Source organism: Etheostoma cragini, chromosome 8 (genome assembly GCF_013103735.1).
Source record: "Etheostoma cragini isolate CJK2018 chromosome 8, CSU_Ecrag_1.0, whole genome shotgun sequence".
NCBI lineage: Eukaryota > Metazoa > Chordata > Actinopteri > Perciformes > Percidae > Etheostoma > Etheostoma cragini.
This window is the reverse complement of record NC_048414.1, coordinates 10,341,907-10,369,876: the sequence shown is the minus strand read 5'-3', so window position 1 is coordinate 10,369,876 and position 27,970 is coordinate 10,341,907. Positions and strand designations below refer to the sequence as shown.

At 39.5% G+C, this 27,970-nt stretch overlaps 1 protein-coding gene across 1 annotated transcript; it reads left to right on the top strand.

Annotated features, from left to right (window-relative positions):
* Positions 1-8: 8 nt before the first annotated feature.
* On the top strand, positions 9-26,415 carry LOC117948563 (RNA polymerase II elongation factor ELL). The gene is made up of 12 exons (XM_034878256.1): positions 9-176; positions 4,434-4,481; positions 15,527-15,654; positions 16,144-16,298; positions 18,627-18,868; positions 19,449-19,573; positions 21,177-21,291; positions 22,679-23,138; positions 23,655-23,718; positions 24,209-24,380; positions 24,486-24,530; positions 25,740-26,415. Exons 1-12 carry the CDS (start codon positions 39-41, stop codon positions 25,848-25,850), a joined length of 1,803 nt encoding a protein of 600 aa, XP_034734147.1. The 5' UTR covers positions 9-38; the 3' UTR covers positions 25,851-26,415.
* Positions 26,416-27,970: the final 1,555 nt, after the last annotated feature.

Sequence of the window (27,970 nt, the reverse complement as noted above, 5' to 3'; positions counted from 1 at the left end):
AGCAGGCAGTATGTCGCCAATAGTCTTCAGTTGTAAAAATGGCAGCGCTGAGACAGGAGCATCGGTATGGGCTCTCCTGTGGCAAAATCAACAAAAACACCCCGAATCAAACAATTTATCACGTCAAACTCACTGACACTGCAATCCGGACCCTCGAAGCCTACCAGAACCTGAAGGTAAGAAAAATGATCGGGTTGAACTTTGGAGCTTTTGTGTGTGTGTGTGTGTGTGTGTGTGTGTGTGTGTGTGTGTGTGTGTGTGTGTGTGTGTGTGTGTGTGTGTGTTTTAGCTATATTTTTAATTTTCTCAAATCGCCTCCAAACTCAGGGAGCTGTATAATCATTGGGAAACGCAGCGTATCCTTCCCTTTTTGTAGAAAAAGTAAAGTTTATAGTTCAGCAGCTCAAATCTCATCGAGAGAAATGTTGGTTTATTTTGGCTGTTATACAGTAGAAGACTAAGCTTGATTTATCGTGATCATAATAACAGACAATCCAATGGGCTTAAGAATGAAGGGATTTCATTAAATTCCCCTATAAGCCCTCAGTAAAATGTGCAGAAATGGGGAGGCTCAGGCTATTTTCAGTTGTGCATGTCTGCTTGTTTACCAAAGCGTCATCTGCCCAAATATCAAAAAAGCATTCAAGTTTACATATGACAGAGGTTTGTGAATATTCCTTGATCTTCTAAAAGTCTGCTAATTTCTCTGCTTTTTACATCTGAAATTAATTATTAGGACCGAACACAAATGAGCGTCAGTCATTAAATGAAAAAAGGAAAAAGAAGAAGAAAAAAACTTTTTTTTCTGCTCGTTTCGCTCTCGGGAATATATTAATGAACAAGCTTTCATGCAAATTCAACTCTAAATCGTGAGACTGTTTTATTGCTTTTATGGTCCATTAAATAAGACCGAGATAATTGAGTCTATCCAAATGGTCTTTCCCAGAGCAATGCTTGAAAAAACGGTTAGTCCCACAGTTGTGACTTCAGTTGGAGGCTCATTTGTTTTGGGTTCAAAACTATAAGTAGCCTTTATTTGCGTGTGCCTGGGCCCCAGTAAAACTAGACCTGGATGTGGGACCCAGCTAGTCCGCATTGGGCTTGGGGGCAGTGCTCGACAACTTGTCGCTGGGCTCTTGTGTATTATTGCGTTTTGCCCTTTACACGCCTGGAAGCCCGTCTAGCTCTGGAGCTCATTGGTCTGTGAAGCGGAGTAAACTCCAGAGCTCATACAGCTTGACAGCTTCCTCCAGGCCAAAGCAGGCAGGCAGGCAGGAGAAGTTACTGCAAAACTTATCCGGACCAAGTCAAAGACCACCCCAGAAAATACTGTTTTAGATGGCTGGTCTCGCACTGTGGTGTGGAAGATTTAGTTCTCAACCTGAAAAAGTTTGATTTATTTATGTTTTTCAAGTCTGTGTTGTGGGTGAGGAAGGGGGCTTGGTAAAACTGAAATGAACTGAGCCTTTATGTCAAAGGGCTGACACTAATAATTTATCTTCCAGTTATTTAAGTATGAGTAGGCCTAAATGTTGGGTCTATAAAATGTCAGACAAATGTCACAATTACACAAATGCCAAAGAAATTCAATTTAATCTAATTGAAGATTTAGAAAAGTAGCAAATATTCCTTATTTACATGTCAAACAGTGAATCTTTGCCATTTTTGCAACAAAAAAAATGGGCAAATATAGCTTAGTTTAAAGAACAGGTGTCATATGTTGAGGTTTACGCCTTGACGCAGCGGACCAAGGTTTGACTCAAACCTGCAGCCCGCTGCTGCATGTCATTCCCCTTCTCTCTCCCCTTTAATGTCTTCAGCTGTCATGTCAACAAAGGCCTAAAAATGCCCAAAAACTAGTTTCAGTAGTTTAATCTTCTGTTGATCATTTAATCGTTTCACGATTTCAATGCTAAAGTTCTTCCTTTCACACTTTTTGTTTTGTCCAACAAACAATCGAAAACCCAAATATATTCAATGTACTATTGTGGCAGATTTAGAAAACCAACAAATATTTACATTTAAAAAGTCAGGTCCGGTGAATTTGTGGCACTAGCTTAAAGGGGAACTATGCAATTTTTTTAGTTAAATTTTACTTAACTGAACAGCTTTGGCGTCATTGAAATGGTTATAGGACTTTTTTTTTTAAATTGAATGGTAGTCGTCTCGCTCCCCCCTAGCCCCTGTGAGCGGAAAAACCACTGTTGGCCAGCGAGACGCCGGCCTCAACGTCTCAAAGGATCGCGTGATATCAGGTCTCGCCATGTAATGTAATGTAATGTAATTGCTTCACGGCACTGTACACATACGCCCATTCAGAAACAGGCTAACAAGGTAGCAATGGAGTTTTTCACACTAACTTCATGGCTGAACCGGCAAAAAAGAAGCTGGAAGCTAGGACAGCACTGTCAGGGGAACAGAGAAAGAGGAAGCGACAGACTAACTGATCGAGGAGTCAGACACAAGTACACATAGGAGCTGCCAAATCTCTATTCTGAAGCTGTATAGGAGTCACTCTATAGAGAAACCTGTGAGAAAAAAACCCGCAAAGAAATAACCCAAACTGCATAGCGCCCCTTTAAAGTCACTACAAAGAACTTTCATTTTGGGTTGATTTAGGCGGCCTCTAACACTAGGCTACAAAACTAGGAACTTAGTGTTTTCCATGTGCACCGCTCCCTCGTGTTGTGAGGATCTTGATCTGGCTAGCGTGTGAAGCGAATGACACCAAGACCCAGCTTATGTTTTTTTTGTTTTTGTTTTTGAAATAGCTGTTTGCAGGATGCATATCGATGAGGTAATGTCTGTGGCTATGTAAGACTAATAACTGTATTGTGAGGATGGTGAAAAGTAAGCATTTTATCACCGTAAATTAATATATGGATGTAAAACCATGTTTCCCAATGTATTAAATAGACATACATACATGTCTAAGAGGAAGAGGGGAAGGTTGACTTGTTTTCACCCTCTGCTCTATCAATGTCCCTTTTAGCTTTCTCATGTTCTTCAGTCAATGCTTCAGCCATAACCACAAAATTTAACTTCAAAAATAAAAATTCTCTAGAGAAAGATCTTCTCCTGCTTCTGTTTGACTGGCTAACATACATATAAAGGCATCAGTATTTTATTTTGCTTAATAAAGGACTTAAATGATCCATCAATAAAAAAAATAGCTGATTTATTTTCTGTTGATCCTGTAATTCATTCATCTGTATCACTTTCTAATAAGGCATTCTTTAAATATTTTATTATTGTAGGCCTAAGAAATGGTTCCATCCAACTCTTGGGTTGCCGGGGTGTCGCCAAATTTTGTTAATTCATTAATAAGAACTCACGGGTCTCTAATTCACTAACAAGCTAGGGAAAGGGATTTTTCCCAACATGGCAACACCAAAAATGAAAATCTTATTAATGGCTAATAACGAATCTTTTATGAAGCTTTTAGTTACAACTTATAGAGCCTTCATAAAAGGTGCCCTTTTGGAAAGTTGTAAAAATAAATTGGCTAATTGTTTCAGCTTCAGTAAATACAAAATATTAACAATTTACTGTCATATTTAAAATGGTCATATACAAAAATAGGATGCTTTATTTTCCACATGTGATAGATTCTGATCCCAAAACTTCAGATTTAGCCCTACGGCTGTGTTGTCAAACATTATGTGCTTTAATATTTATTATTCCATTTAATATTAAAAGCTAACGGATGATGAAGAAAATCACAACAATACTCTTCAATAGGGAAGACATTTCCCCAAACCATTAATAATAAATTAAGAGCGCTGTCCATCATGAGCACATCTGTACTTCACAGATAATTGTCTCCATCTATTAACTATGTATCATGTTCCCTCAAAGGCAGATATTTTTTATAATTTTAATATTTCTTTATCAGTCGGGGGAAAGAAATAATATGTCCTGGAGCTTAAGCCAGGTACACCGTGGTCTTGGAGATCAGTACAGTATGTGGGGCTTATAAAAAGTAATTTCAAAAAATTAGTATAATGTAATATAATAGTATAATTGGTTTCAAAAGTAGCTTTGTCTTTCCTCTAGAATTTGTTGCGGCATTTTTTTTTTCTAACCATTTAGAAGGGGAATCAGCTGAAACACACAAACATACCACAGGCAACATTTTCTGTAGACAATAGATTGATTAATCACATGCATTGCTCTGAAGATCAGGGTCAGAAACACCTCAAATGTAGACTTAATGAAGGATATGGCAATTATGGCAACGTTTTGGCGTTTAATGAGGAAAGTTTACCAAGCCTTGTCTTATCAAGCCTGACTGCTGTTATCTAGAGAAATCCACTAAGCAGAGTGGGAACAATGGCGATGTATTTTCACTCATAATGTATGAGCTGTCCATTAGATTTTACATGATTCCTGAATCAGTGACCACTTTCTTGGTTTTCTCTGTCTCTCCTCAGGCATCACTATCAAATCAGCCAGCGATTTGCTTCAAGGGGAGCCAGGGGGTAAGATGTTTTGCATACTCTCCCTAATGCCTCAGAAATTGAATGCTCGAATTAGTTCTGATTTGCTGTGGAGCACACTTGTGACAGTTCCTCTGCACAACTTATTTGATTCTTAAGCATTCAATGAGCAATTGCATGCATCCACAAAGAGGTCAAAAATCCACCAACTGTCATTCATTTGGGGTTTTTTGTTGCCTCGGACTGTTTTCTTTCATAAAACTAAAAGATCCAATGATCGACGAGTAGAATGTGGCGGCTTTGAATGCACCGGAGCCCAAAGCCTGAGGGAAAGGTGTCATTCGTTTGCTCAGTTATACTATGTTGTTTCAAATATCCTGTACTACATATATATGCAAAGACAAAGTACATAATATACAAAATACTTGGCACTGAAAGCAAGAGGGCATTCCTGTGAAGCGTAAAGAAAGATGCCTGTGTCCGACCAGATTAGCCGGGCCACTATTACACCCTCTCTGGCTCTGCCTGCTAGGCTACTACATATTTACCACACAATCGGCCCTGTCTAAAAGGAGCTGTTCTAATCCCTGCTAGAGCCGACTGCATTGACGAAAGTGACTTTGCTCTGTACACAAATGCCAGCCCTGTGTGCTCACACGGACCCTGGAAGCCCTAATACAGGGTACGCTATACCCCCAGGCTGCTAGCCAGGTTACTGGGTCAGGCTTGCAACTGGGGAGGCTTTGTTCAGGGAGGGGGAGGAGGTAGGGGGGTGGGCGAACTCCAGGGAGCCCCCATTTCTCCAAGCATGTTACAGTGCAGACATGAAAGATTTGAAATACAGGAATGATACATGAGCGGTGGAATTTAAAGGCAGGGTGCAAAATATGACCAAAACACAAATATATGTAAACATGTAATGAAACATCTGTAAAACGAGCTGCAGATTAACTTACTTCTAAGAGTCTTTCTGTGAAGAAATGTTAAGTGAGTGCAATTTAAGTGTTCTTTAATCACTGAATAGGATTTGGTGATTATATCTTGGTTGGAACATTACATATTCAAATTGCTTTGCAAAATTCAAGCAAGGGCTCCCTCCCCCTCTGACATAGTCCCAGAGCTGGACGATTGGGCATTAATGAGGTAGCTGCAACCATTGGTGGTGGTGGGGGAGGCCAGATTAAGCCGTTAGTGGGGGGAGGATGTTGGTGAACATGGCAGTCTGGCAAACAACAGACAGACGATAACCAGTATCTGTGTCTCCAGGTTGGAGGTTTAAAGCATCACAGATTTTTTATTTTTTTTGTTGGAGCTCATCCCTTCCCCAAAAGCAGCACAATCTTCAAGAGGTCATGTGTTCGGGTGAGGAGATTTGTGTCCATTGACAGTTGCCAGCTGTACAGCTCCATCACACAAGCCACAACTGCTTCTCTCTGATCTTTGTCCTCACTGGCTCATGTCACACTACCTGTAAAGGGGCACTTCCAGGGCCACAAAAACTGGAGGAATTCTTCAAATCACTGTCCTGGCTTGATTCCAGGGCACAGCGGTATCAGGGGCCAAAGCTGCTATCGAGAAATAGCATGCTGAGGTTTTTCGGCTGCCTTTCTCTTTGACCCTGCGGCATTTAGCCTTACTATTGTAAATTGTCTGGCAAGCTTGTAATCATGCAATGAAAGACGCACACTCTCAGATGCCCCTGAAACTAGTGTTCAAGGCTACTGTGAAACTCAAACATTACAATAAAAAATCAACTATTTTTACTTGCCTCTATAAGATATAAACAGGCTTAAAACTGGATGATATTGGAGGAAATGAAACTGAAAATGAATGGGTTTGATAAATAACTAGTGTCTGGAATGGTGAAAGAAAATAAAACAAAGGGGAGACTGATGCAACTATAAAGAAATAAGAGCAGTAGACAGATTTTCGCATTTACTAAAAGATGGAATTTGAAAAGAAATTAGATTTCTGGATTACTTTGAAATAATCAGCAGGGATTAAGGAATATATTCAGAGTTGGTCTGAGTTCCCATGGCCAGGAATTTCACATCCAAGTGCTTATTTTCCTTGGCCGGCAACACTATCTGCTTGTTGGCATGATCTATATCCATTTAGTGAGAATGAAGCTTGCGTTTAGTTCTTATTTGTTAAATCTAGGCTGCAGGGTGCATATTGATTGGAAACGTGTTGTACCCATTGCTACAGTGCTTGTTATTTAAAAGCACATACTTCACATACTTCTTGATGTTTCCACTTACACTTCTGTACGGGTTAGTGAGCACTGTATCTCACCTATTACGTTGCAAAGCTGTGGCATACCATTGACTGATTCAGTATTATGGTGTACCACTGAATTATAAACTTTATGAGTGTAATATTAATGTAGGAAATGTGGACATTACATTTTAATACTCTGTGCTGGGTCAGGTGTGACATCGGTTTAATGTCTTCCTCAGTTCATAAAAGTTGCCAGAGTAATTGTTTTTGTTTATGTCCCTGTCTGTACTTATGTGCACAGCTGTCACATAAAGGCAACGGTGTTGTGATGAGGGGAATGTAGAGGTGCTCTTAAAGATATTCTCATGACGACTGTGAGTGAAGGTTGAGCTTCCTCTGGGCTCCCTCCCGCCAGCCCTCTTGATTATTTTGCCATTTCACCCCATGCCTTGGCTGAGTCCTTGGGAGACATCAGGGCCTCTATCTCACACACGGCTGCTCCGAGTCTACCCCCCGCCACCACGCCGCTTTGCTTCGCCTCCAGCTCGCACTGCAAATAAGCTTTTGCGTGCGAGTGTGTGAGTGTGTATGTACACATCTTTTTTTTTCTGGAAGCTAATTAGAATAACAATAACAGGAATGTGGTTGGAGAGCCGTCCTCTCCCAGTGGCATAGCAGTGAGAGGGAGAGTTGTCCCACGTGTTTCTGAAAGGGCACACGCCGCTCTATTCATCCAGATGTGTTAAGCAAGGCAAAAGTCTCTGTGTTCTCGCTCGTCTGAGGCCCACTGTGTTTATGCAGAGCTAGTTGGCCTTAGGATCTTTAGATCATAGAGTATATTTTAGGAACCAGCCTCATGAGATCCTGCATTTAAAGAGGACTTTTTTGTAGTTAGCTCCTCTGTCATTACTCAGTTTTTTGCTTCAAATGAAGAATTTCGAAGGATGCCATGGTGACTGTGGCAGTGTATTAGTAGAGTATTTTATGGTAACAAGAGTGCTGTAAAAAATCTGAAATCACTGGCACAAACTATGCAGGCAGTTTGTCTAAAAGTGGCAGCATATAGTGTAAAGAATATGCCAGAATTAGAAACCCAGTGAAGCACACACATAGTTGTGGTTCTTGTTGTGGCTTTGTATTGTTTATTTACATTCCAAGCTAATCTGGTACCATTAGGAAGAAAGATGTCCCCAACACTAGGAAACTGAAAATAGCAGCGAGAAAAAACTCACAATAACACAGGCAGTTTAAAAAAAAAAAAAAAGTGACTGAGAAAATATGGTAATTTAAATAGTGCTTGATTGGTTGTTAAGTAACAGGATCAATATCCAAAAACTCAGCAAGCAAAGCCTTATACGATTCAATTTGGACAACCATACAATAATATTAAATAAAAAGGCAAAAAATAGGAAAAGGACAGTCAACAGAGATGTGAGGTTTATCCTGATTTACAACCAAAGGCAATATAGGATCAGCATCAGAATCAAAATAATGAAAATGGGAAATTCTGAAATGTATGACTAAATATCTAAATATAATGCTAATTGTGCTGTGTGTAACTGATGGCAGAGTGGTGCTCTTATTTACAAAAAATGTCTTGTCAATATGGAGATCCTTGGTGGTTGTGTCCAATCAGGAATTTAACTCCTTAATACATTTTACTGTCAATTTTATTGTTTATTGTGTTGTCAGAAAAGTCTCTAGCTACATGATATTCACATATTTCACAATGGTTCTTTTTCAGCAAAACACACAACAAATTTCCGCAAAATCTTATCCATCTATTAAGAGAACTAAGCCTACTTTTGCCAAATACATAGGTTTAAACCAGGAATCATTAAGATCTTGAAATATGTAGATGATTATAAGAAAGTTACCAAGTAACCTTCTGATAAATGTTAAAACCCAACTGTGCAAAGCTGTCGATTATTAACCATTCAAAAAGCTCTTTTGAATTGTAAAGAAAAAAAACAAAGTTGACAATAACAGTGTCGGGACAGGCCTCTAAGGAGTCTTATCACAAACAATTTGTTCTTGGATTTAAAAATGCAGCACAACAGGATATGACCAACACTAACATAGCAAGTAAGCATGGGCAGTGTTGTTGTGGAGAGAGACCAAAAGCTATCACTTAACCTAAAGACAGAAAGCTTTTACAGGCTTTTATAATCCTTCCCTAGTTTTGTGGTGGAAGATGCACACTGCATAAATATTACTTATGTCTTTTTGTAAACTTAGGAGTTAAAATTTCCAAGACCACCACAACAAGCATAGTGAGCCTAGGTATCAAGAGGGGCATTTTAGTTTTCCAACAATTCTATTTATTATGTTTTTCATAAGCAAAGGGGTTAGTATGAAACTCATATAGAAAATCACTTGAAAAAAATTGTCTTTTTTTACATCTATATGTTACTTCTGATTGACAGTTCAAGCACATTGAGTGCAATATTTGGCTCACTTCTTAAATCCATGCCACCTGATTTTATAGTGCGTTCCATTTACCTCACAATTTGGAAACCAGAGCTGGGAATGACGTCACACCCGTGTTGAATGTGTTCCATTCCCAAGTCAGATTTTTCATTGTGGGCTTAGCTATAGCCAGGTTAGGCATTGTTGTTGTTGTTGTTGTTATTATTATTATTAATATTAGTATTATTATTATGTTAGAAATCCCAGTTGACAACCACACATTTTTTGTGCATACAACATGTCCACAGAAAAAACTTGGACAGAACTGTGACTGATTTAGTGAGACACAAATAGGGTATACTGTATGTACTAATAACTGTGCATTACGTAAGCTTTAATAACTGTTGATGCATGGCCATCCATGTTGGATTTTGAGTTTGGGGTACTTGGCGTGTCAAGCTTGGAAATTTAAGGTCAGGGGTCGTGTTTCCAACTTTGACCTCGGAAAAATCTGACTATGAGTACAAATAGAACACACTATCACACACCACATCTTGGTGCATGTTTTGGATTTCCCCGTCTTTCTCCAAGTCTTTTCTGCAAGTTAATCAGGTTTGGACATACTTTCCAGTGCACAATCTGTGAATTGTTAAAGGATTACAGGCTGCCTGCTTGCGTGGAGAGAAAAGTCCAGTAATGGGAGTATAGTGCAACGCTGTAATTGTTTTGTGGGATTGCTCCAGTGAAACAGGCTAGGAATCAACAAGGGAAACACATTACTGATGTCAGTGCATCTGAGGTCTAATAACCAGCGGGTAAAGGGAATTTTCTAACTTCCAAACACTGGCACCATCCAATGCAAATTAGGCCGGGTTTATATGGGGAAATCCATTTACAAAAAAATTTGAGTTTTTGTTTACATATTGCAAATAGAGGAAGCATCGGCCTAACACTTAAAATAGGCTTTAAAAACCTCCATCCCTCTGTGTATAAAGAGGAAGGCACCTACAGTGAGGAGGGGTGGAGTGTCGGGGGAGGGGAGACGAGGAGTGTTTGTTGAGGTTGACAGATAAGCCCCAGCCTCTTGGAAAAAGACTGATTCTGCTTGGCATAACAGGCAGTACCTTGGGGGATGCTCGACAGTTGCCCATCCCCACACTAACTCCCGTCAGTCCCCACCCCCCTTCTTTTGCTTTCCTGTCTCTACCAACCCCCCTCGATGAATAGATCCACAACACAGGAACCACCACATCCCGGCTCATTCAAAGCATGATTAAGACCTAGGTGATGTCACATGTTTCGTTTTAAACCAATGAATCACAGTGGAATTGTTGATCATACTCTACATAGCTTGGGTACAGTGAATATGAATAATTAATGTGACCCTTGCGATTCTCTGAGACACTGCACTTGTCTGAATCTGACACTGAAACATGGCTGGCAGTTCAATGTTTGTACCGTATAGCCTTAAATTGCGGAGTGGGCTACATTATATTATGTATTAGGTTAACTTTGCACTAACATATCTAAACATAACTAGATAAAGAGGAATAAATACACTTGCACCAACCAGGATCCATCCCCCTCTTCTCTGCTGAGTTACTCGTCACATTCCTAAAGGAGGACTATTAAGGACCATCCCTCATGCACCAGCTCTAGGAGCCACCACCACCCACCCTCCCCTTCCCTTTCCCTCCTTCATACACACCCAAACCCCCAATCCCTCCCATTACCCTCCAACAACACACAGCCACACGTCTCCGCTGTTCATGAATAATCCAGGCGGGCCGACAGGCCATTGCACTCAGCTTTGTGGGGGAAGAAGATAGAACAAAAGATGGGCAGCTCAGTGAGAAGATATGGCTGAGTAGGCTCATATGAGAAGACAATGGTAACTAGTGTCAGTACAGACAGGGGCAGGAGGCAAAGACTTCTGAGTAAATCACATATCCAGGCGCCTGCTCCCATCTCACTGTTGCCATGCCAAATTCCAGAGCTGGGAACCTTGCCATCTTGCAGAGAAAAAGAAAAAGGACAGAGAGAAAAAGAGAGAAACTATCCTCTCATCTTTCTGTGCAGATGTTTGGCTTGCAAAAACCTAGGACTGGGGCGAATGTCTTTAGTGAAGCTATTTTTTCCTTCCTCACCAAATAGCAGGGTTAAGCACTCTGTTTAACCTCATCAAAGATGAACAGTTTAAACATGCTTGGGGAGTTAAAGATGAAGTTTTACAAGGACATCACTGATAGTGTCCTTTGTCCTTGTTCAACTGCTGAGCCCCCTGCCAAGATTTACTGTTCCAGTCCAGTTCACACCTTACAACAGCTTGAAAGTATTTGACATCTCCAAACACATAGACCATGGAGTAGCAGATGTGGCTGGGCCAGGGCCACAGAGGCAGTTATTGTATCAACCCGCACGCCCCATGGGGGGGCTGCACTGACAAGGTGTTAAGGATTGACGTTCTGATGCCATTTGGTTGCTCTGACTGTAACTGTCCAACGGCTAAACTTCACTCCTATAATGATATTGGGCGGCGTTACTGCACACAGTGCACACTGCTGAGTGTTTCTTTTGTGATGCTTTTTCTTCATTGTATTAATCATCAGATTAAAGGATTTACACAATTATAATGTGAATACTAAGGAGCATAAGACATTTAATTAATTATTTCCCATGTTTCTAAGCTGGACAAATAATGTTTATGTTCAATGGTTGGAGATGTTACATTTTTGAATTACACTGAACATATAAGTATCTTAAGTGCATTTTTAATAATTACACTGGAATAATATTTTTCTTATTTAAAAGAGCTTGAAAGTTTTGCCTACTTGTCTCTTTAAGTCAAAGTGAAGAGTCATTAGCAGTATTCAGCTGGAATACTAAAACATTATCACCATCTTGCTGCGGACGTAAATATAATTGAATATATGGTTAAAAATGCACTTTAAACCAATTTGCTATCACAATGCTTGTAAAAATGCAGTCTGAGTCATGTGTCCGGATGTGTATACATGACTCATCAATCCTGACCTTAGAGTGGTGTATGAGCACTCTAAGCTAAGCTATGAGCTGTTACTAGCTGTGTCTGAGCTCTGTTAGCCATTTTGACAACTTTTAAAAACCCTCCTGTGTGAACTTAAATTAAACTTCATAAACTTACCAATTATACTTGTGTTTGAATTGAGGGTTGTAAGTTCAGTGTCTTTGTTTGTATTTCTGTTTGTTCATTGAGGATGGTACACAGTGACTGATAATGGTCTCTTTCTGTTAACGTCAAGCCTTAACAGACCAACCATCAGCTAAATATCTGACCTTATTCCCTTGCGAGTGCCTTGTGGGACACACGCAGGCACACACACGCACGCACTCACACACCCTCAAGGGATCCGACAGCAGCTATGGAGATGTCTATGACTCAGCGTCTCTATGTAAATCTACACCTACTATGTGACTGACAGCAGCTTCAGTATCACAAACCTGTCGGCACAAGTGTCACTGACTAAACACATGAAAAGTCAGAGTTAATTTTATCGGGCTGGGTGGGATGTCAATAACATTGGCCACCTGCATCAATTGGCTGCAATGTTTAGTGTATTCTGCTGTCACTGTTCAAAACTGTATTTTGTAAACCTTGATCAGACTACGGCAAAGTAGATGAGTTAGTTACTCTTGTTGGTTTGCAGCGAAAATGTCATCGACTGACAAGATAACATGATGCTGAATATGTTATTATCTGACGTGATAAAGATAATAAACAGCAGACTCAATAACAGAATAAGGAGAACATCTCCAACCATGATACACACACACTTTTTTGTGTTTCACCACCGCCCTATAGATGGAGACACTATAATAATGATATCTTTCACCATTTACCATTGAATTCAGACCAGTAAAGTGGAACTATATGAAAACCGGAACACAGGCAATAAAACACACTGTTGCTCAATGCAGGGTTCATGTCAGGCTTCAGTGGTAGTAGGGTCTGTAACATACAGTAAATACCTAAGTGTGAATGTTACAAACCCTACGCTGCGTAGATTTGACGCGGAACAATAAATCAAGATTGACTTGAACTGGTATGACCAGTAGCCATGTGGTGTCTCCAGTAGTCTGATTAATACTGGAACTTTTGATGCCAATATTGAAAATTCTGTACTGTCTTTGTTATTGGCCAAAATCTACCATAACATTTGGAATTAATTTATATCAGCCAAATATATCAGTTTAGCTCTTGTGCCTTTTTATATTTATATTGCTAACACCTCAAAACACATCTTTTTAGACAAGCTTTTAACCAGCAATATGGCTTAGTATTTTATGTGTTGCTGTTTTATTTGTTTTTACTGTAAAGCACTTTGTGACCCTTCTTGTCTGTGAAAGGTGCTATATAAATAAAGTTTACTTACTTACTTACTTACTATGTAACTGACATTGACTCAGTTTGTTGACTTAAAGACTGAATGAGTTGCTGGTGTGAAGATTTTGTTACATGCTTTTGGTGCCAGGCTAGGCGTTTCCCTGTCTTTGTGCTAAAATAACTGGTTGCTGGCTGTAGCCTGTTTCAGACATAAGAGTCGTATCAATCCTCTTAACTAACTTTTGGTTCTGTTTTTTGAGTATAAAGTATAAGTTTAGAATCTCAGTTTTTTTTGGCAGCAAATTTGTAAACCTCATGTTAGATAGACAGGCCCTACTTAAGAAGTCAGAAACTGGGAACTAATGGGTTAAATGACATAAGGTTATGTAGCTTGAGAAGGAAGATGAGAAAAAAAAACGGGGCGACCTCGGAACAGTCTGACCTGAGTGACATTGATTAGAATTAGAATGTAAAGTGTGCACGGTGGCATGGACAGGGCTGACAGGCAAATCTAATGCATGGCTGGAGGGGGCTCATACTGCTGCCATCGATTGAAAGAGGGGACGTGGTGGCACTATTGCGATGCTAAATGTAAATGTGCGCTCTCCTCACATCACAAGCTAGCTTTTGTTTAGCAGGACTCATTTTAAAATGAATACAAATGCAGTCCTACATGCCTTTATACACAACAGTAACCCCATTTTAGTGATTTGTTGCTACTAATTTTGGTCAAGGCTCCTACTACTTTACTCTCTGAAAGTAATAGGTCCTGAGGACACGGCTTGCCTCTTGTCCCTCCTCACTTTGATGCTTTTTTGGTTGATCGTCCTTAATTAGCGTTAAACCGAAAGCAGACATGTGCAGGGCTCCCCTTTACCACTTTATGTGAATGGTCAGGCAGAAATAGGTCAGAATTAATGGTCAGCTGTGTGTCTGAAGTGTTCATGGCCTTATGGGCTGCTTTGCGTTTTGTGTTGACATGGGTGGGCTTGTGCACATGAAGGAAAGCTGGAGGCTGATGGGGGTGGGGTGAATGGCATGCGTTGGGTTTTAGAAGGAGGAGGGGTGTCGAGGAGAGGAGCTGTTCATTGGCTCCTTGCTGCATGACTGGGCATTTGTGACAGCTATAGCTGCCACATCAGCCAGGGACACTTTGCTCGCAGCCAGGCAGCTTATAATCAATCACTTACAACTGATAACTAAAGAGGCAGCTTCAAGTCTACCTGACTGAAATTTGTTGCAGTAAAAAAGTGCCTGTTTGCTTTGGCCAGAGGCGGCACCACAAGGTCTGCTTCAAAAAGAAGCAAAAGAGAAAGGAAATTTGAGCTCTTGCTGCCATCTCGTATTAAGTACTGCTCATCAGTAAGCAAGCACATATACCTGCTTGTAATGGACGGTTGATAATTAGCAGGCTTCTGTTCAATCTAGGACATTCTATCAAGAAAAGTACTAAACTGTCCATTTTCAGACGGAAATAGAAAGCAAGTTGCTGCCAAATGTGTTTTAAAGGATGTATTACCTGTTGGTTAATGACTTTCTATGTTAAACTGTCCTCTTACAGAAAGTAGGTTTTTGGGTCATTTTATGTAACAGGTTTCTGACAGAGATCAACTTCACCCTGTTGGCTTGTTTGTTGCTAGGTAGCCTGGGACAGTCTGTGACAGAGGTGGTTATCGTCCAAGTGAAAAAGCTGCCTGCTATACTATTGTTATGTTTTGCCTTTCAGATGGGCTCCTCCCATGACTGGCCACAGGTCATCATCCCTGACCTGGGAGGTACAATGTATCCTCTGTGGTTGGCCCAAGTGGAAAATTATTTAGGTCACATTTATTGTGAGTCAAGATGGCTCTAATCAGTTTCATTTAAAGGTGCTTTGTTGATTTACTTTATCCAGGGTTTTTTCTCATTGAGATTACATTGAATCAGGCTACTTCTGGGAGAGATAAAGCATGCTTATTGCATAACACACCACTCAAATTAGCAATGCTTGCAGAAACAGTACACTCAAGCTTGTGAGTGTGTGCAAGAGAACGCTGTTTAAATGTGAAAGCTAAATTACCATGACTTATTGTTTTTTGTTTATTTGTCTTGACAGTACGTAAAAATCCCAGCTCCAGCCCCTGAATCTCCTGATGGATTCAGAGTCTTCTCATTCTACCTTTCCAGTGACAGCAAAGACAAGCCTCAGTCCAGCTTTGACTGCATTCATCAGTATGTCTCAGGGTAAGTAGCACACATGAGTCTTTCCACAGTCGACCACAAATGGAATTTGTAGTAAATTTGGTGTCAGAGTGAGACCACAGGGTCTTAACAGTGGCTCTCTTCAGTACTACAACAACAGACACTACCACTGTCAGGCTATTTTAAAACAAGACTACAATAACACCCATAGGCCGCTATGCCACAATTGACCTCAAAGGCGTAATCAGTAACAACTGAGCGAGGTAGTGTTTGTGGCTATGCATTTGAGTCAAAAGGTTAGTTGAAAAGTTAGACTAGTTCCAAAGTCTGATTTATAACACAGGACTAGAATCTGCAAGCAGGCCCAAGCCACAGAACCAGTTATGTGTGTCAACATCACAAACTATTTTTGACAGCGCAAATCTCTAATGCTTGTGTTTGACAAGTGGCCAGTTAATTGAGCAGAGCCAGGGAATTTGTAAGCTTGAACTCTCCTAAAATCTTCTCTCTCCTCCTTTCTCCTCCACACAGGGAGGGCAGGGATCACCTGGAAGGCCAGGGCAGTATTCAGGACAAGATCACAGTTTGTGCCACAGACGATTCCTACCAAACAACTCGGGAGCGCATGTCTCAGGTGGAGAAGGACATCTGGAGCCGCTCAGCAATTGAGATCAAGCCGGGGCCAAGTATGCTTTTTCCTAATAGCTGAATGTAGATTTTGGTGCATCTTCAAGCCTCCATTTTAAGAACAAGCCTTTAAGAATGTAGGCATCAAGTAGAGATGACCAGAGACTTTCAAAGTTCTAAACCATTGCTTCTAATGATTTCATCCTGCTGATAATTGCCATATGGTGTGGAAGTCATCACATAATTGATCAAAGTGCTGCGCGGCAATTATTCATGTTCGTTGTAATTTTTCTTTCATTTTGACCAGATTGTTCAGGCACTATGCCAGTTTGCCTGCCAGCACCATTAATGTGATTGAGTTTGCCAGAAGTATGTGCTAACAAATGCAAGCTCATGCTGATGAAGTTTTTCCTTAAATGTAATTACACTGACTGGAGTTTAATTAATTTTCATTTTATTAAATACTTATATCATGCAAAGAATAGACCATGCTTTACCTGGAAATATATTATCTCGGCCTAACATACAGGGTCTTCTACTTGCAATTAGTTATCTTTATTCACTGCCTTCTCTTTGCCCAAGTCATAGTTTCAGAGTCATTGTCGATTAAATTGACCATGCTGCAACTTTTTAAATGATCTAGCCATGAGGCTTCATAATATTCAGAGGGGAGGTGTGAGTTTAAATGCTTGTGTAGATTATATTTTATGAATGGAAACACGCTGTGTAGACCAACATCATGCATGCACCAGCATCATGTTTAGGGTAATTGCTGCTGAAATAGTTGCTCAGAGGCTTTTACAAAGTACATTTAATCTGGCACATGCATGCATCTAATACATGTTGGGAATGACCTGAGAAAGCCTGGTTAGAAACATAAAGTTAAAAGATATCCCATTTTACTTGAACATGTCCTTTCAAGAACATTACTGTTTTTACCTCCTCATGAACACCAGACAGAGAAATACAGTAAATGGGTTATTTTGTGGTGACTGTCTTTTTTTAGTGCAGTAATGCTATACTCATTAGAAAAGAATGTCCATATACCAACTCACAATTACAGGTTGCAGAGTAGAAAAATGTCCACAATTTAGATAATAATGTATGATTTAAAGTTCAGTGCCTTCAGTGGAAAGAAGGCACTGACACATGTCGGTGTTGGACAATTTGGAAAGGTTTTTCAAAATACATAAAAAAATATGTATTTCTAATTATTTTTCCTTATTGATACAAAATTGCAAACAGTTGCTTTTTTTAGTGTTTGGCCTTGCTTATAAAAATGCCCACAACTCTGCGTCATTTATCCTAAGTGAGACATCACAGTCATCATGGGAAGTATCATTCCACAAAAGCTTCCTTAAGTGTTAAAACCTCTTAAGCTGATTTAATGTATCACCACTAAACAATGGTTCTAGTTGCTGCTTGTCTGAAATGTGGCAGTACAGGTTATTTCAGTGCAGGAAGGAAATTTGCCTGAAATCGTCATGACCTGGTTCAAGGTAGATGTTGAAACAAGCTCCTACATGACTGTTTTGCAAAGTAGATTTAAAGTCACTCTGTTTGGATCTTACAAGGAACACTGTATATTATTAAAACTGAAATATTCAATAGAACATAATTTTAAAAAGCATTATTGTATTGAAAAATGCCCTGTATACATGCTTTTACCAGCCTTTACCAGATAGTCTTCAACCTATAGCAACCTTTAAAGTATGGCTTAAGGTTGTAATGAGATTACGATCTGCAGATATCTATTAGCACTGCCTGCCGGGGTTTAACTGAATTAGTACTGCAACAGGGAGAAAAGGCCTCTCTGTGTTAGTTGCTTTAGTTTCTATGCTCTTCTGTTTACTCAGCAATAGGCTAACCCTATTGTTAACCCCTTTCACGGTTTTCCAATCTTGACAACACCACATCTGCACATAGACACAAAAAAGTGCATGAGCACAGTCCCATGTTTAAGGTATTTATTTATGTATGTATATAGCTTTTTAGGTTTAAAAATGCATTACTGTATCTGTTGCGTGTGCATGAAGCACATTGCATGACAATAGAGAGATATAATAAAGATCAAAGGTATCGTGTGCAGGCCTCTCTTTCAAATTCAGGGTGTGATCTGTATATCTGGCCTAAGGACTGTAATAGGAATGATATGCTGGTTGTGCTATTACAGGATTCTGTCAGCACATGTGAATCCTGTTATCACATACGTTACAATCTGGGTGGTCTTCTCTGGTTTTGTGTGTTGTATATGTGTATGTGTAGTGTCTACAACAAAGCCATTCAAAAACAGCTTTAGATTACTTATTATGATTACAAAATGTGCCCTTGTCTTCCACACATCTTTTGTTAAAACTCTGCTGTGTGCCCCTTTGTTTTGATCTTAGGTAAGTATGTGAAGGTCCAGAGGAAGCAGGGTCTGGTATCAGGCTCAGATAGCAGCAACAAGCACTCCCCCAGCAATAAGAGGAGCCTGGTTCCTAGCCCTGTGGCACACCGGCCCTTAAGGGATCGCATTGTTCATCTCCTGGCCTTAAAGCCCTACAGGAAACCTGAGCTGCTACTGTGGTTGGAGAGGGAGCGGGCCAGTCCAAAAGACAAGGCTGATCTGACCTCAGTACTGGATGAGGTGAAACATCTGGCACATTGCTATGTAAACACAGTTGACTAATGACGTAATATATTCAGATGGAAAGGTAAAAGAAAATGTTGAGTGTGATAAATAATAATTTAACTTCTGTCAGGTCAAGGATTTAAACTACACACATAAATTACTTCCTAACATGCTATTTTGCTGATTATACTAATGAACAGACTGCTGTACAGCTTAAAAGAGGTGATGTCAGTAAGATTATTTAAAGCATATTTCCTGTGTTCACAATGTTTAAGTGTCCCACTGCAATCATCAAGTGGAGACTGTGCCGCTGCTTGTAGCTGTAATTAGGCCTGTGCTTTAATTATCTTTGGAGGAGAAGATTGTGTTTTGACAGGAGAGGGGCGGGGTGTCTCCAGCTGGGATCTGGCTACTTTCACAATTGAAAGTGGTTGGTTTGTCTAGAATTGTATAAGCAAGATTTAGTTGTATAAGGGCCGGGTTAGACTGTTTTCCACATACAAAATACAGACAGAGTTGCAAACAGGTCTTTTATTTAAATATACTTTGTCCTCTTTCTGTAAATGTATTGACATTGGGAACTGTCTTTTTTCAGGTTGGTAAACTGAACAATAAAGACCACAGCTACTCTCTGAAGGATGAGCTCTACAGATACGTCCAGAGAGACTGGCCTGGATATCTAGAGGAGGAGAAGCAACTCATTCATAGGCTCCTGATCAGGTGGGTATTGAGTTAGCCATAATATATCTGCAATAACAATACATCTTTTGTGTTTTATTCCATTGAGAAAATTGGAAATGTGTAACAAAATGTTACTTTTTAAAACTTCAAATTTTGGAAAATGTGCTCCAGTTACATGAGAAGCATGATCATGTCTACACTAAATATAAAGTTATTAACAGCAGCCAGTTAGCTTAGCGTACAGTCTGGAAACGGGAAAAAATAACTAGCCTTGCCACAAAATTAACCTTACAGCACCTTTAAATCATTTTTCATTAATAACAACAGACATTTTTGACACATCTTGTTAGTTTTATCCTTACAAAAACTGAACTTGTAAGATGCTGGTAGGGGATTTTGTTATCTTTGGACAGAGCCGGTCAGGCTAGCTGTTTCCAATCTCTGTGCAAAGCTAAGCTAATCGCCTGCTGGCTGTAGCCCTGTACTTACCCTACACATGTACGAGTGGTATGCATCTTTTCATTAAACTCTTGGCAAGAAATCAAATCATTCCTTTTTCCAAATTGTCAAATTATTGCTTAAAGGTCTTGTTCCATGCCAGACTTTTAAAGACCCATTTGGGCAAAGACTTAGAGACAAATATGTTTTGACAGTGCTGGCGTTAATACAGAAAGGCCACTGAATTAATGTAGAAGTCTGCTGTGATCATGCTGAAAGGGGAGCTTCTAAATGACTACTTCTCTGCACTGATAAATCTCTTAATGGACACATCAAAGCAGAGGAAAATATTCCCTGCACTATGTTGCCAAATGGCATTAGCAAGGAAGGTTCAGATCAGCAAGGCTGAGCTTTCAGGGTGAGCTTCCACCCCTTGTATGTTTCCTCTGGCTGCCAGTAAACACAGGCCATGTGCTTCAAACCCAGTTTGCTCCCTCTGTTCAGGACCCCTGCTACATGTAAATAGCTAACAATTGTAGTCATCAATGTGTTTGCCAAGTGTGATAAAACTGTGATAGCCTTTAAATACTGTAAACTCCAAATTTCTTTGCTTTAGTTTATTCATTTCTTGGAGTAGATTATTCTTATTCAGGCCTTCTTACTTCAGTCAGTTCTATGACATTATTGTTTAATTGTTCTGAACTCCACTCACAGTGACCATATGATTAAAAAGGTGGCAGGAATCCACTTGGGGGGTGTGACTTGTTGTAGCGGGCTGTTTGAGGAAGAAGCTGTAGGAAGCAGATTAACAGAGAAGAGGGTTTGGTCCTACAAAAGGTTAAATCTGCTGCTATTGTTCTGCTCTCTGGACTGTGTTTAGTCTTAGGCTTGCCTCCTGTAGATTGCATCACCAGAGACACAAAACAAAACATACAACATGAACTTGCAAAAAGCTTTGCTAAGATTTAAAAAGGTTGACAGTTTTGTAATGTCAATAATTATTTATTCTGTGGAAAAGCTCCCACCGCTGTTTTCTCTCTGGAAGCTGTGTTATAATTAATCATAATTGCTCATCCACTTGCTCATAAATCTGCCAAATCAAACTTCATGACCTACATGCTGCCTCTTCCTGTTTAGCTTTACAGGCCATTTACCTTGCAGTTACTGTCCAACTAAAGGTGCTGTGTTCTCAATCTTTCTACAGGAAACTTCAACCACTCCACAGTAGCCAGTTGAAGAGTCCCCAGTCCAACCATTCATTCCACAAAACTCCCGGGGACTCTCCTTCACATCTAAGTCCTGCCAAGAATCTTTCCGTGGTAATTATTCACCTTGAATGAGTTCTGTTTGGCTACTTCTTCTTCCATATAGGACTGGGAATAGATAGGGTATTTTCTCTTTTGCAGATACACAGTACCAGTGATGGGAATTACGGCATTATAAAATAACGGCGTTATTTTTTTCAGTAACGAGTAATCTAACTGATTACTCTTAATAATGTTGTTACCGCCAAAAAATGCGTCACGTTACTATAATTGAAGCTGTTTTTTTTCCCATCAGACCAACTTAATCTCTGAGTTGAGAGACAAAAACTTTTTTCTTCCTTGGTTAGTGGGCAGTGCATGGGACAATCGCATACATGCTGACAATTGGCTGAAGTTAAGTAAAATTTTATGCTAAGCCAATCAGAGGTAGAGTTGGGCGGGTGTTCATAAGCGCGCATAGTCAAACAAAATGCCGGGGGGGGGGGTAACTTTTCCTGTTAAAGATATGTGGTCAGAAAACATAGGCCCTATGACTCTAGAGTGGCTACTCGCTCCAAAGCTAATCACTGTCACACTCACACTTCTCCCTAGCTTTTTCTCTCTCACACACACACACACACACACACACATTATTTGCATTACAAAGAGCATGTATATTTGTTATTTATTTTTGTTGTAGTGCTTAACAAGCATTATTTAATTTTGACCAGTTCTGGCCTGTTGAGGGGCAATAAATATCAAGAGTTCACAAAACATCTGTTATTTGTATCGATCCAGACATAATATCTACATACATGGCATTTGATTCGGGGCTAGTCTCACTTTGTCCCACAGCAACATTAAAATAGTTTAGATGTGTGTACAGTTTCTGTTAATAATGTATTGTATTAAGTGTCCATTTCATTATAATATTCAATTTTATCACAAATAATTGAATATGCACATGTATTTATGTTCCGTTAAAGCGAGGTGGAGGTGGGGTCACATTTGAGCATTTAAAAATGTACTTGAAAGTAACGCATTAGTTACTCTCTGAAGTAACTAGTTACTTTTGTAATTTGTAACTGAGTATCTACTGTAGTTATTTTTTGGAAGAAGTAACTGTAACTAACTATTTTTAAAAGTAACTTGCCCAACACTGCACAGTACTGGAAATATGAGACATTGCTATGTCTTTGTGTAGTTATATTAAATAGCTTCAGACTTATTATAGCCCTGACTGTAATTAAAGGAATAGTTCAACCATTTGGGAAATATGCTTTTCCACATTTTTCTTGCGAGTGAAATGAGAAGACTGAGACCACTTTTTTCTCTGAGAGTGACATGTCCCAAAATGTCAAGCTATTCCTTTAAATAAAAATATATATTTAGGCACATGATATGGACACTTTTGGCACATTTCAAGCAAATTAATCATTACGTTCCCTGTTTTTCTCTCTAGAAACGCCCGTTGCCCTCGGACCCATCGAACGGTCAGACCCCCAAAAAACAAAGACTATTAGACCAGTGTTTGCCTGTGCAGTCACCGTCTAATGGAGACTACAGCGCCAATGGGGCTCGTAGCTCCTCAAGTCATGGAAACTCTAGAGTACAGATCAAACTGGACTTCGACAAAACCAACAATCATCTCCAGGGGAGCCCAAATGGTCTGTACTCGCCTCACAAACTCAGCGGCTCATCTAATGTTCCCAAACTGGAGAGGACAGAACCAGCTCCTACTGCACCGAGCCCTAAACCCCCACACACTGACCAACATACCATTTGCACTGACCAACTGTTCACCAACGTCCAACAGAAAAAGAAGAGGTCCAAAAAGCACAAAGACAAAGAACGAGAGCGCTTAAAACCAGACTGGATTGAGACGAGTCCAGACTTGAAGCAAAACAGAGAAAATCTCAAAGGTAAATGGTCATGAAGCCATCTCCTCTGTAAGGTTTTGTCAAACTTCATGTATCCAGTTGTGCTGTCAGGAGTCTGTTTTATATTATTTGTTCAGGCCATGACATTATCAGCGTTCATTTAGCAAAAAGGGAAAAAACACAGGATTGAGTTATATTTGCTGCTCGAAGCCCACAGGAGAAATTAATAAGTTTTTATTTGAAAGAGCAGTGAGTAAGTGAGAGCAGTGAGTGCACTTTCTCCACCCAGCAGTCCTCACTGTAGTCTGTTGATGATTGACTGTGAAACAGCTGGGTGACCTACGGTCGAGTGAGTCAGCAGGCGACATTGCCTCCTACTCTGTGGCCTGCAGACGTCACTGCTTGCCTTGGATCAGATCTCTTATCGGAGGGAGTGATAAATGATTCCATTAGCCTTGATATGATGGGCACATTATTGCATTTGCATTGGCAGACTGCTTTAACCTTTTTCCGATGTGTGTGTTTGTGTGTGTGCGTGTGTGTGTTTCCTATCTACAGACCATGAGGGAGAGAAAACACCTGTCAATCGAACATCAGCAGAGGAACTGCCTGACTATTTAATGTAAGAGTTAAACACACTCTCTGCCCCTGGCCGTGTTGTAAGTGTTATAAACCTAGATTCAGAAGGGAATTTTTGATTTAGGAATAATTAATAGTAATAAATAATTTAAATTCCAGAATTGTCACAACATCAGTGGGTATTCATAAGTTATTGTTGATATCATCTGTCACTGAGTAGTTTAGGTTTCAGAGTGTAACCCAGAGTTGTTTAGAAAAGAAAAGAAACCAGTGTTGGGATCAGCTTGAAAACGTTCACATAAATAGAGGGAAGTAAAACACATGTCTAAATGAGCTGTAACGAAGCTTCACTGAAGCAAACACGTCTTATGTCTTACATTTATACATCTGGACAACACATCATGCTGTTTCATCAGCGACGTGTCAGGCTTCTCACTCTACTGGTCTGCACTGTCATCTACTGGAAGGAATTGGAAACAACATGGTTTCAAAAGATCACTTTTGCTGTGATATAATTTCTTATTTCTTTCCAGAAAATACAGCACAATAACGGCACTGGAGCAGCGGCAAGAGTATGAGGACGACTTCTGTGCCGAGTACGATGAATACAGAGCTCTTCATGACCGGATTGGGGCTATCACAGAGATGTTTGTTCAGTTGGGTTCAAAGATCAACACTCTCTCCCCGGGGACACAAGAGTACAAGGTACTGTCTGGACCAGGAGCCTTTAACAGCTTGGTTTCTGACGAGACACCAAACAACAAACTAATTAGATACATGGCACCCTAACACTATTTGTTATCTTTTCAGCTTATGGAGGACCAAATACTACAAAAGTACCGAAAGTATAAGAAAGTAAGAATTGTTTACATGTTTTTATCTCATTAAATGCAACACTTGTAGCCCTGGGCCTCGTGCAAGAACCATTCATCAAAACATATTAATTCAAGGGAGCTTGTAGCATTTACCGCATGAAGACAATTCAAAAATAAAATAAAACACTATGTAGTATTAATATTCTGTTAACCTCATTACTGTGATGGGCATCGTGGCTTGTCAATTTACTTGGCGGTTAGATACAGTAACTTTCCATTTCAATTTTATTGGCATGAGTATATTGAAACTATATACTTGGAAAATTTTGCCTCAGTCAAGGTTTCTGTACAGATTGCTGTCTAGGGGAACATTTTCCATTAAAGCACCTGACAGTTTGACATCACCTTTAGTCAAATTGATTATGATCCATCATGTCATGTCCCCTCGACCACCTCCCATGTTAGTCATAGAGTTTTGCTGTAGCTAGACATTTAGCCTCTAACTTAATGTCATCTCATTCTTTCTTCATTTCTGGCATGACTTTAAAGGGGAACACCACTTAAATTAGAAAAATCCAATATATTGTATTTCCATAGCCTAGGGAAGTTTAATCGATATTTGTGAACATGAGCTACTCTCTCTCAAAGCCAGAAACCAGAGAAGTAAGTCTCAAACGTGCAATGTCATGGGAGACTGATTTTGTGGACCCAGAGAATGTTTGTTTTCTTTTTTACACAGAGCTGTATCCTCTTGTAGTGTTCTCAGTTCTGAAACAGAATATGTACCCATGTTCTCAGAACATTCCCCTGGGTGCTCTCAGTGTCATCTATGATATCTTTACATTTCATTGCTTATGGAGCAGTTCCAGACTTTATACTTGATGACATTAGAACTCTAGTTTTTATATTTGGGAGAGAGTTGTTCCCGTTTACTAATAGTTTTGGACTGTCTTAATCCATAGGAATAACATGTATGAGTTTTGAAAATGGGCGTAGTTCCCTTTAAATAGTTGTATTGCAAATTGCACATATTACATAATCCCTGTATAACTAGCCTACTGACACAAGTAAATTTGTTAGTTTTTTTTTCCATGTGGTGAAAATTATTCAATTATCAATTATTCTACTGAAAACAACCAAGCAAATCTCCCAGGGAAAAAACAAAAAATGTTGTTGCACGAGGCCCATTATGTCGGATGTTTGATATGCATTGCTTAAAGCTCACTCGTTCCCCTTTTTCTCTTTTTAGAAGTTTCCCGGGTATCGGGAAGAAAAGAAGCGATGCCAGTATCTCCATCAGAAACTGTCGCATATCAAAGGCCTGATCACAGATTATGACCGAGCACAGGGACTCTCCTAGTAACTGGCTTCTACCCTCAACAGGGTGTACTATGACTGGACCAAAAGACTCATAATGGACCCAAAGACTGCCCAGCTGGATCCTGGAGTTGCTACACTACTCACTTTACTCCTCAGAGTGTCGATGGAATCGAGGAGCTTGGTTCTTTTTCGCTAGTGGGCGGAGACCACCGACTCGTGATCAAATGTTGCCCTTTAACATTATGGTTTTCAACTATGAATATCGCTGTAACGGCTTTATTCTGATCTGCTGTAAAATTGTCCGATGACACAGTGAAAGCCAAATCCATTTTTCTAAAATGCAAAGCATATGTGATCCTTTTCTGGCTAATTGCATTACTCTGTCCTTTATCTTGTCAAATAAGTATTGATTTATAAAAAAAAAAACAAGTATTAAATTGATGGTACAATCAATCTTAGAGGGAAACAAATTATACTAAAGTCTTTATATTTATCATACAGATTAATCTGTTTATTTGTTATTTGCAGATAGAAAATCAACACATCCAATCACATCATTAATTTAGTTGCAGTAATAAGATTACACAATGACGATAAGGTCCCTCCACTAACAATGTGTTCAGACCTCATGCAAACAAAAGGTTGTCCATACAAAAGCTATATTTCTGCAGGACAAAAAAAGATCTCAATGTATCACTAAAATTATTACAACATGAAGTTTAAATCATTATATGCAAAATTCTTCAGGCTTTGATCACAAGGAATCTTAACCATGTAGCGTTCTACCAATGTCCTGTGTAATTTCTAAGAAATGTTAGAATGCCACAAAACCACTCCTCCCAGTACCGGAATGCTGGTTCCAGGAAAGTGCTTGTGCACATTTAGTGTCAACTTCACACACATGTAGCCTACCACAAACTGCCTTTTCATCATCAACTCTCTCAAGTCTTCTGGTTCTAGGTTTGTTTACTGATACACAGTACACACAGTCATCATGCTTTATTTACGCTGTAGACTTATGACTACAAGCCCTTTGAAACAGAACTTTTCACTCTCCAGGCCATTTTAAAAGTTAACAGGGTATTTTATCTAAGTAATCAAGCTTGTCCACACATTTTTTGATTTACTATCTTTCTTGGGTTGAAGTCTTGAGATTGATTGCAATAGAGATGCCTTTAACTAAATGGACCTTGGAATTTTTAGTCCCACGTGTAAAGCGTGTGGAGGATGGCACTCTGGGCCGGTCACTCAGTTCATACCACTTTGGTTCTGATGAGTGTAGGAAGCAGGCGGGCCTCTAAAAGGCTGCTAGCAGGGATTTTACATTTGTTTTAGACTTTCTGGAGTTATTTGTCCCAAGACAGGTACATCAGAATAACCACAAAGTGTCATTTTATTTCACCTTAAAATGGTGTTAAAATTAGATGTAGCCTTAAGTAGGAAATAGTGATCAGATTTCAGTGTTCTCTGGATGTTTGCATCAATGTAGCTGTTGTCTTAATCATGGCTTAAAATGGGACGATTAAGCTAATATTTGCCTTAACACGCATGTCTGACATTTCCAAGAATATGCCATCCCTGTTCTGAAATGTTCTTGGTTGAACCTTTTTCCGTAAACGTATTTTATTTTGAAGGAACTTCAGTTACTGGATAAATGTTACTGGATAGTTGTGTTATCTGTGTTGTTCTTGGTTGTTTTTTTCATGTACGTCTTAATTATTTTCTGTTTTATCTTAATCTGTTGTCTCATAATCTGTCAAATAATCATGAACTAACTGATTGAATTCACTGTCCAATCTTCAGTCAAGCACCACTTTCGTCCTTACAGAAATCTACACAAAATAATGTGCTTTGCTTATCTTGATTTCTCAGTGAAAATACTTAGTGGGCTTATTGTCACACACTTAGCAGCTCTTCTGCATAAGTTAAATGTATGTTGTTTTTTTACATGTGGAGGGTTACTTCTGGTGTATTTCAAGGATGTAGGACTTGCAACAGTTGCTCTGTCTTGGCACATATGATCATTTCCAAATAAGGAATATTTATTAGCACTGACTATTGGAAAAATTAGAATAATAAACCCAGATTTTGAGCATTAAATACCATTAAAGCTGAAAATGCTGAATTTTTAAAGCTCCGGTACAACTAAATTTTTTTATT

Coding starts and splice junctions, on each gene's coding strand:
- LOC117948563 (XM_034878256.1), top strand. CDS start 39: ATGGCAGCGCTGAGACAGGAGCATCGGTATGGGCTCTCCTGTGGCAAA. Junction 18,869..19,448: donor TGACCTCAGTACTGGATGAG/GTGAAACATCTG, acceptor GTCTTTTTTCAG/GTTGGTAAACTGAACAATAA. Junction 24,531..25,739: donor AGTACCGAAAGTATAAGAAA/GTAAGAATTGTT, acceptor TTCTCTTTTTAG/AAGTTTCCCGGGTATCGGGA.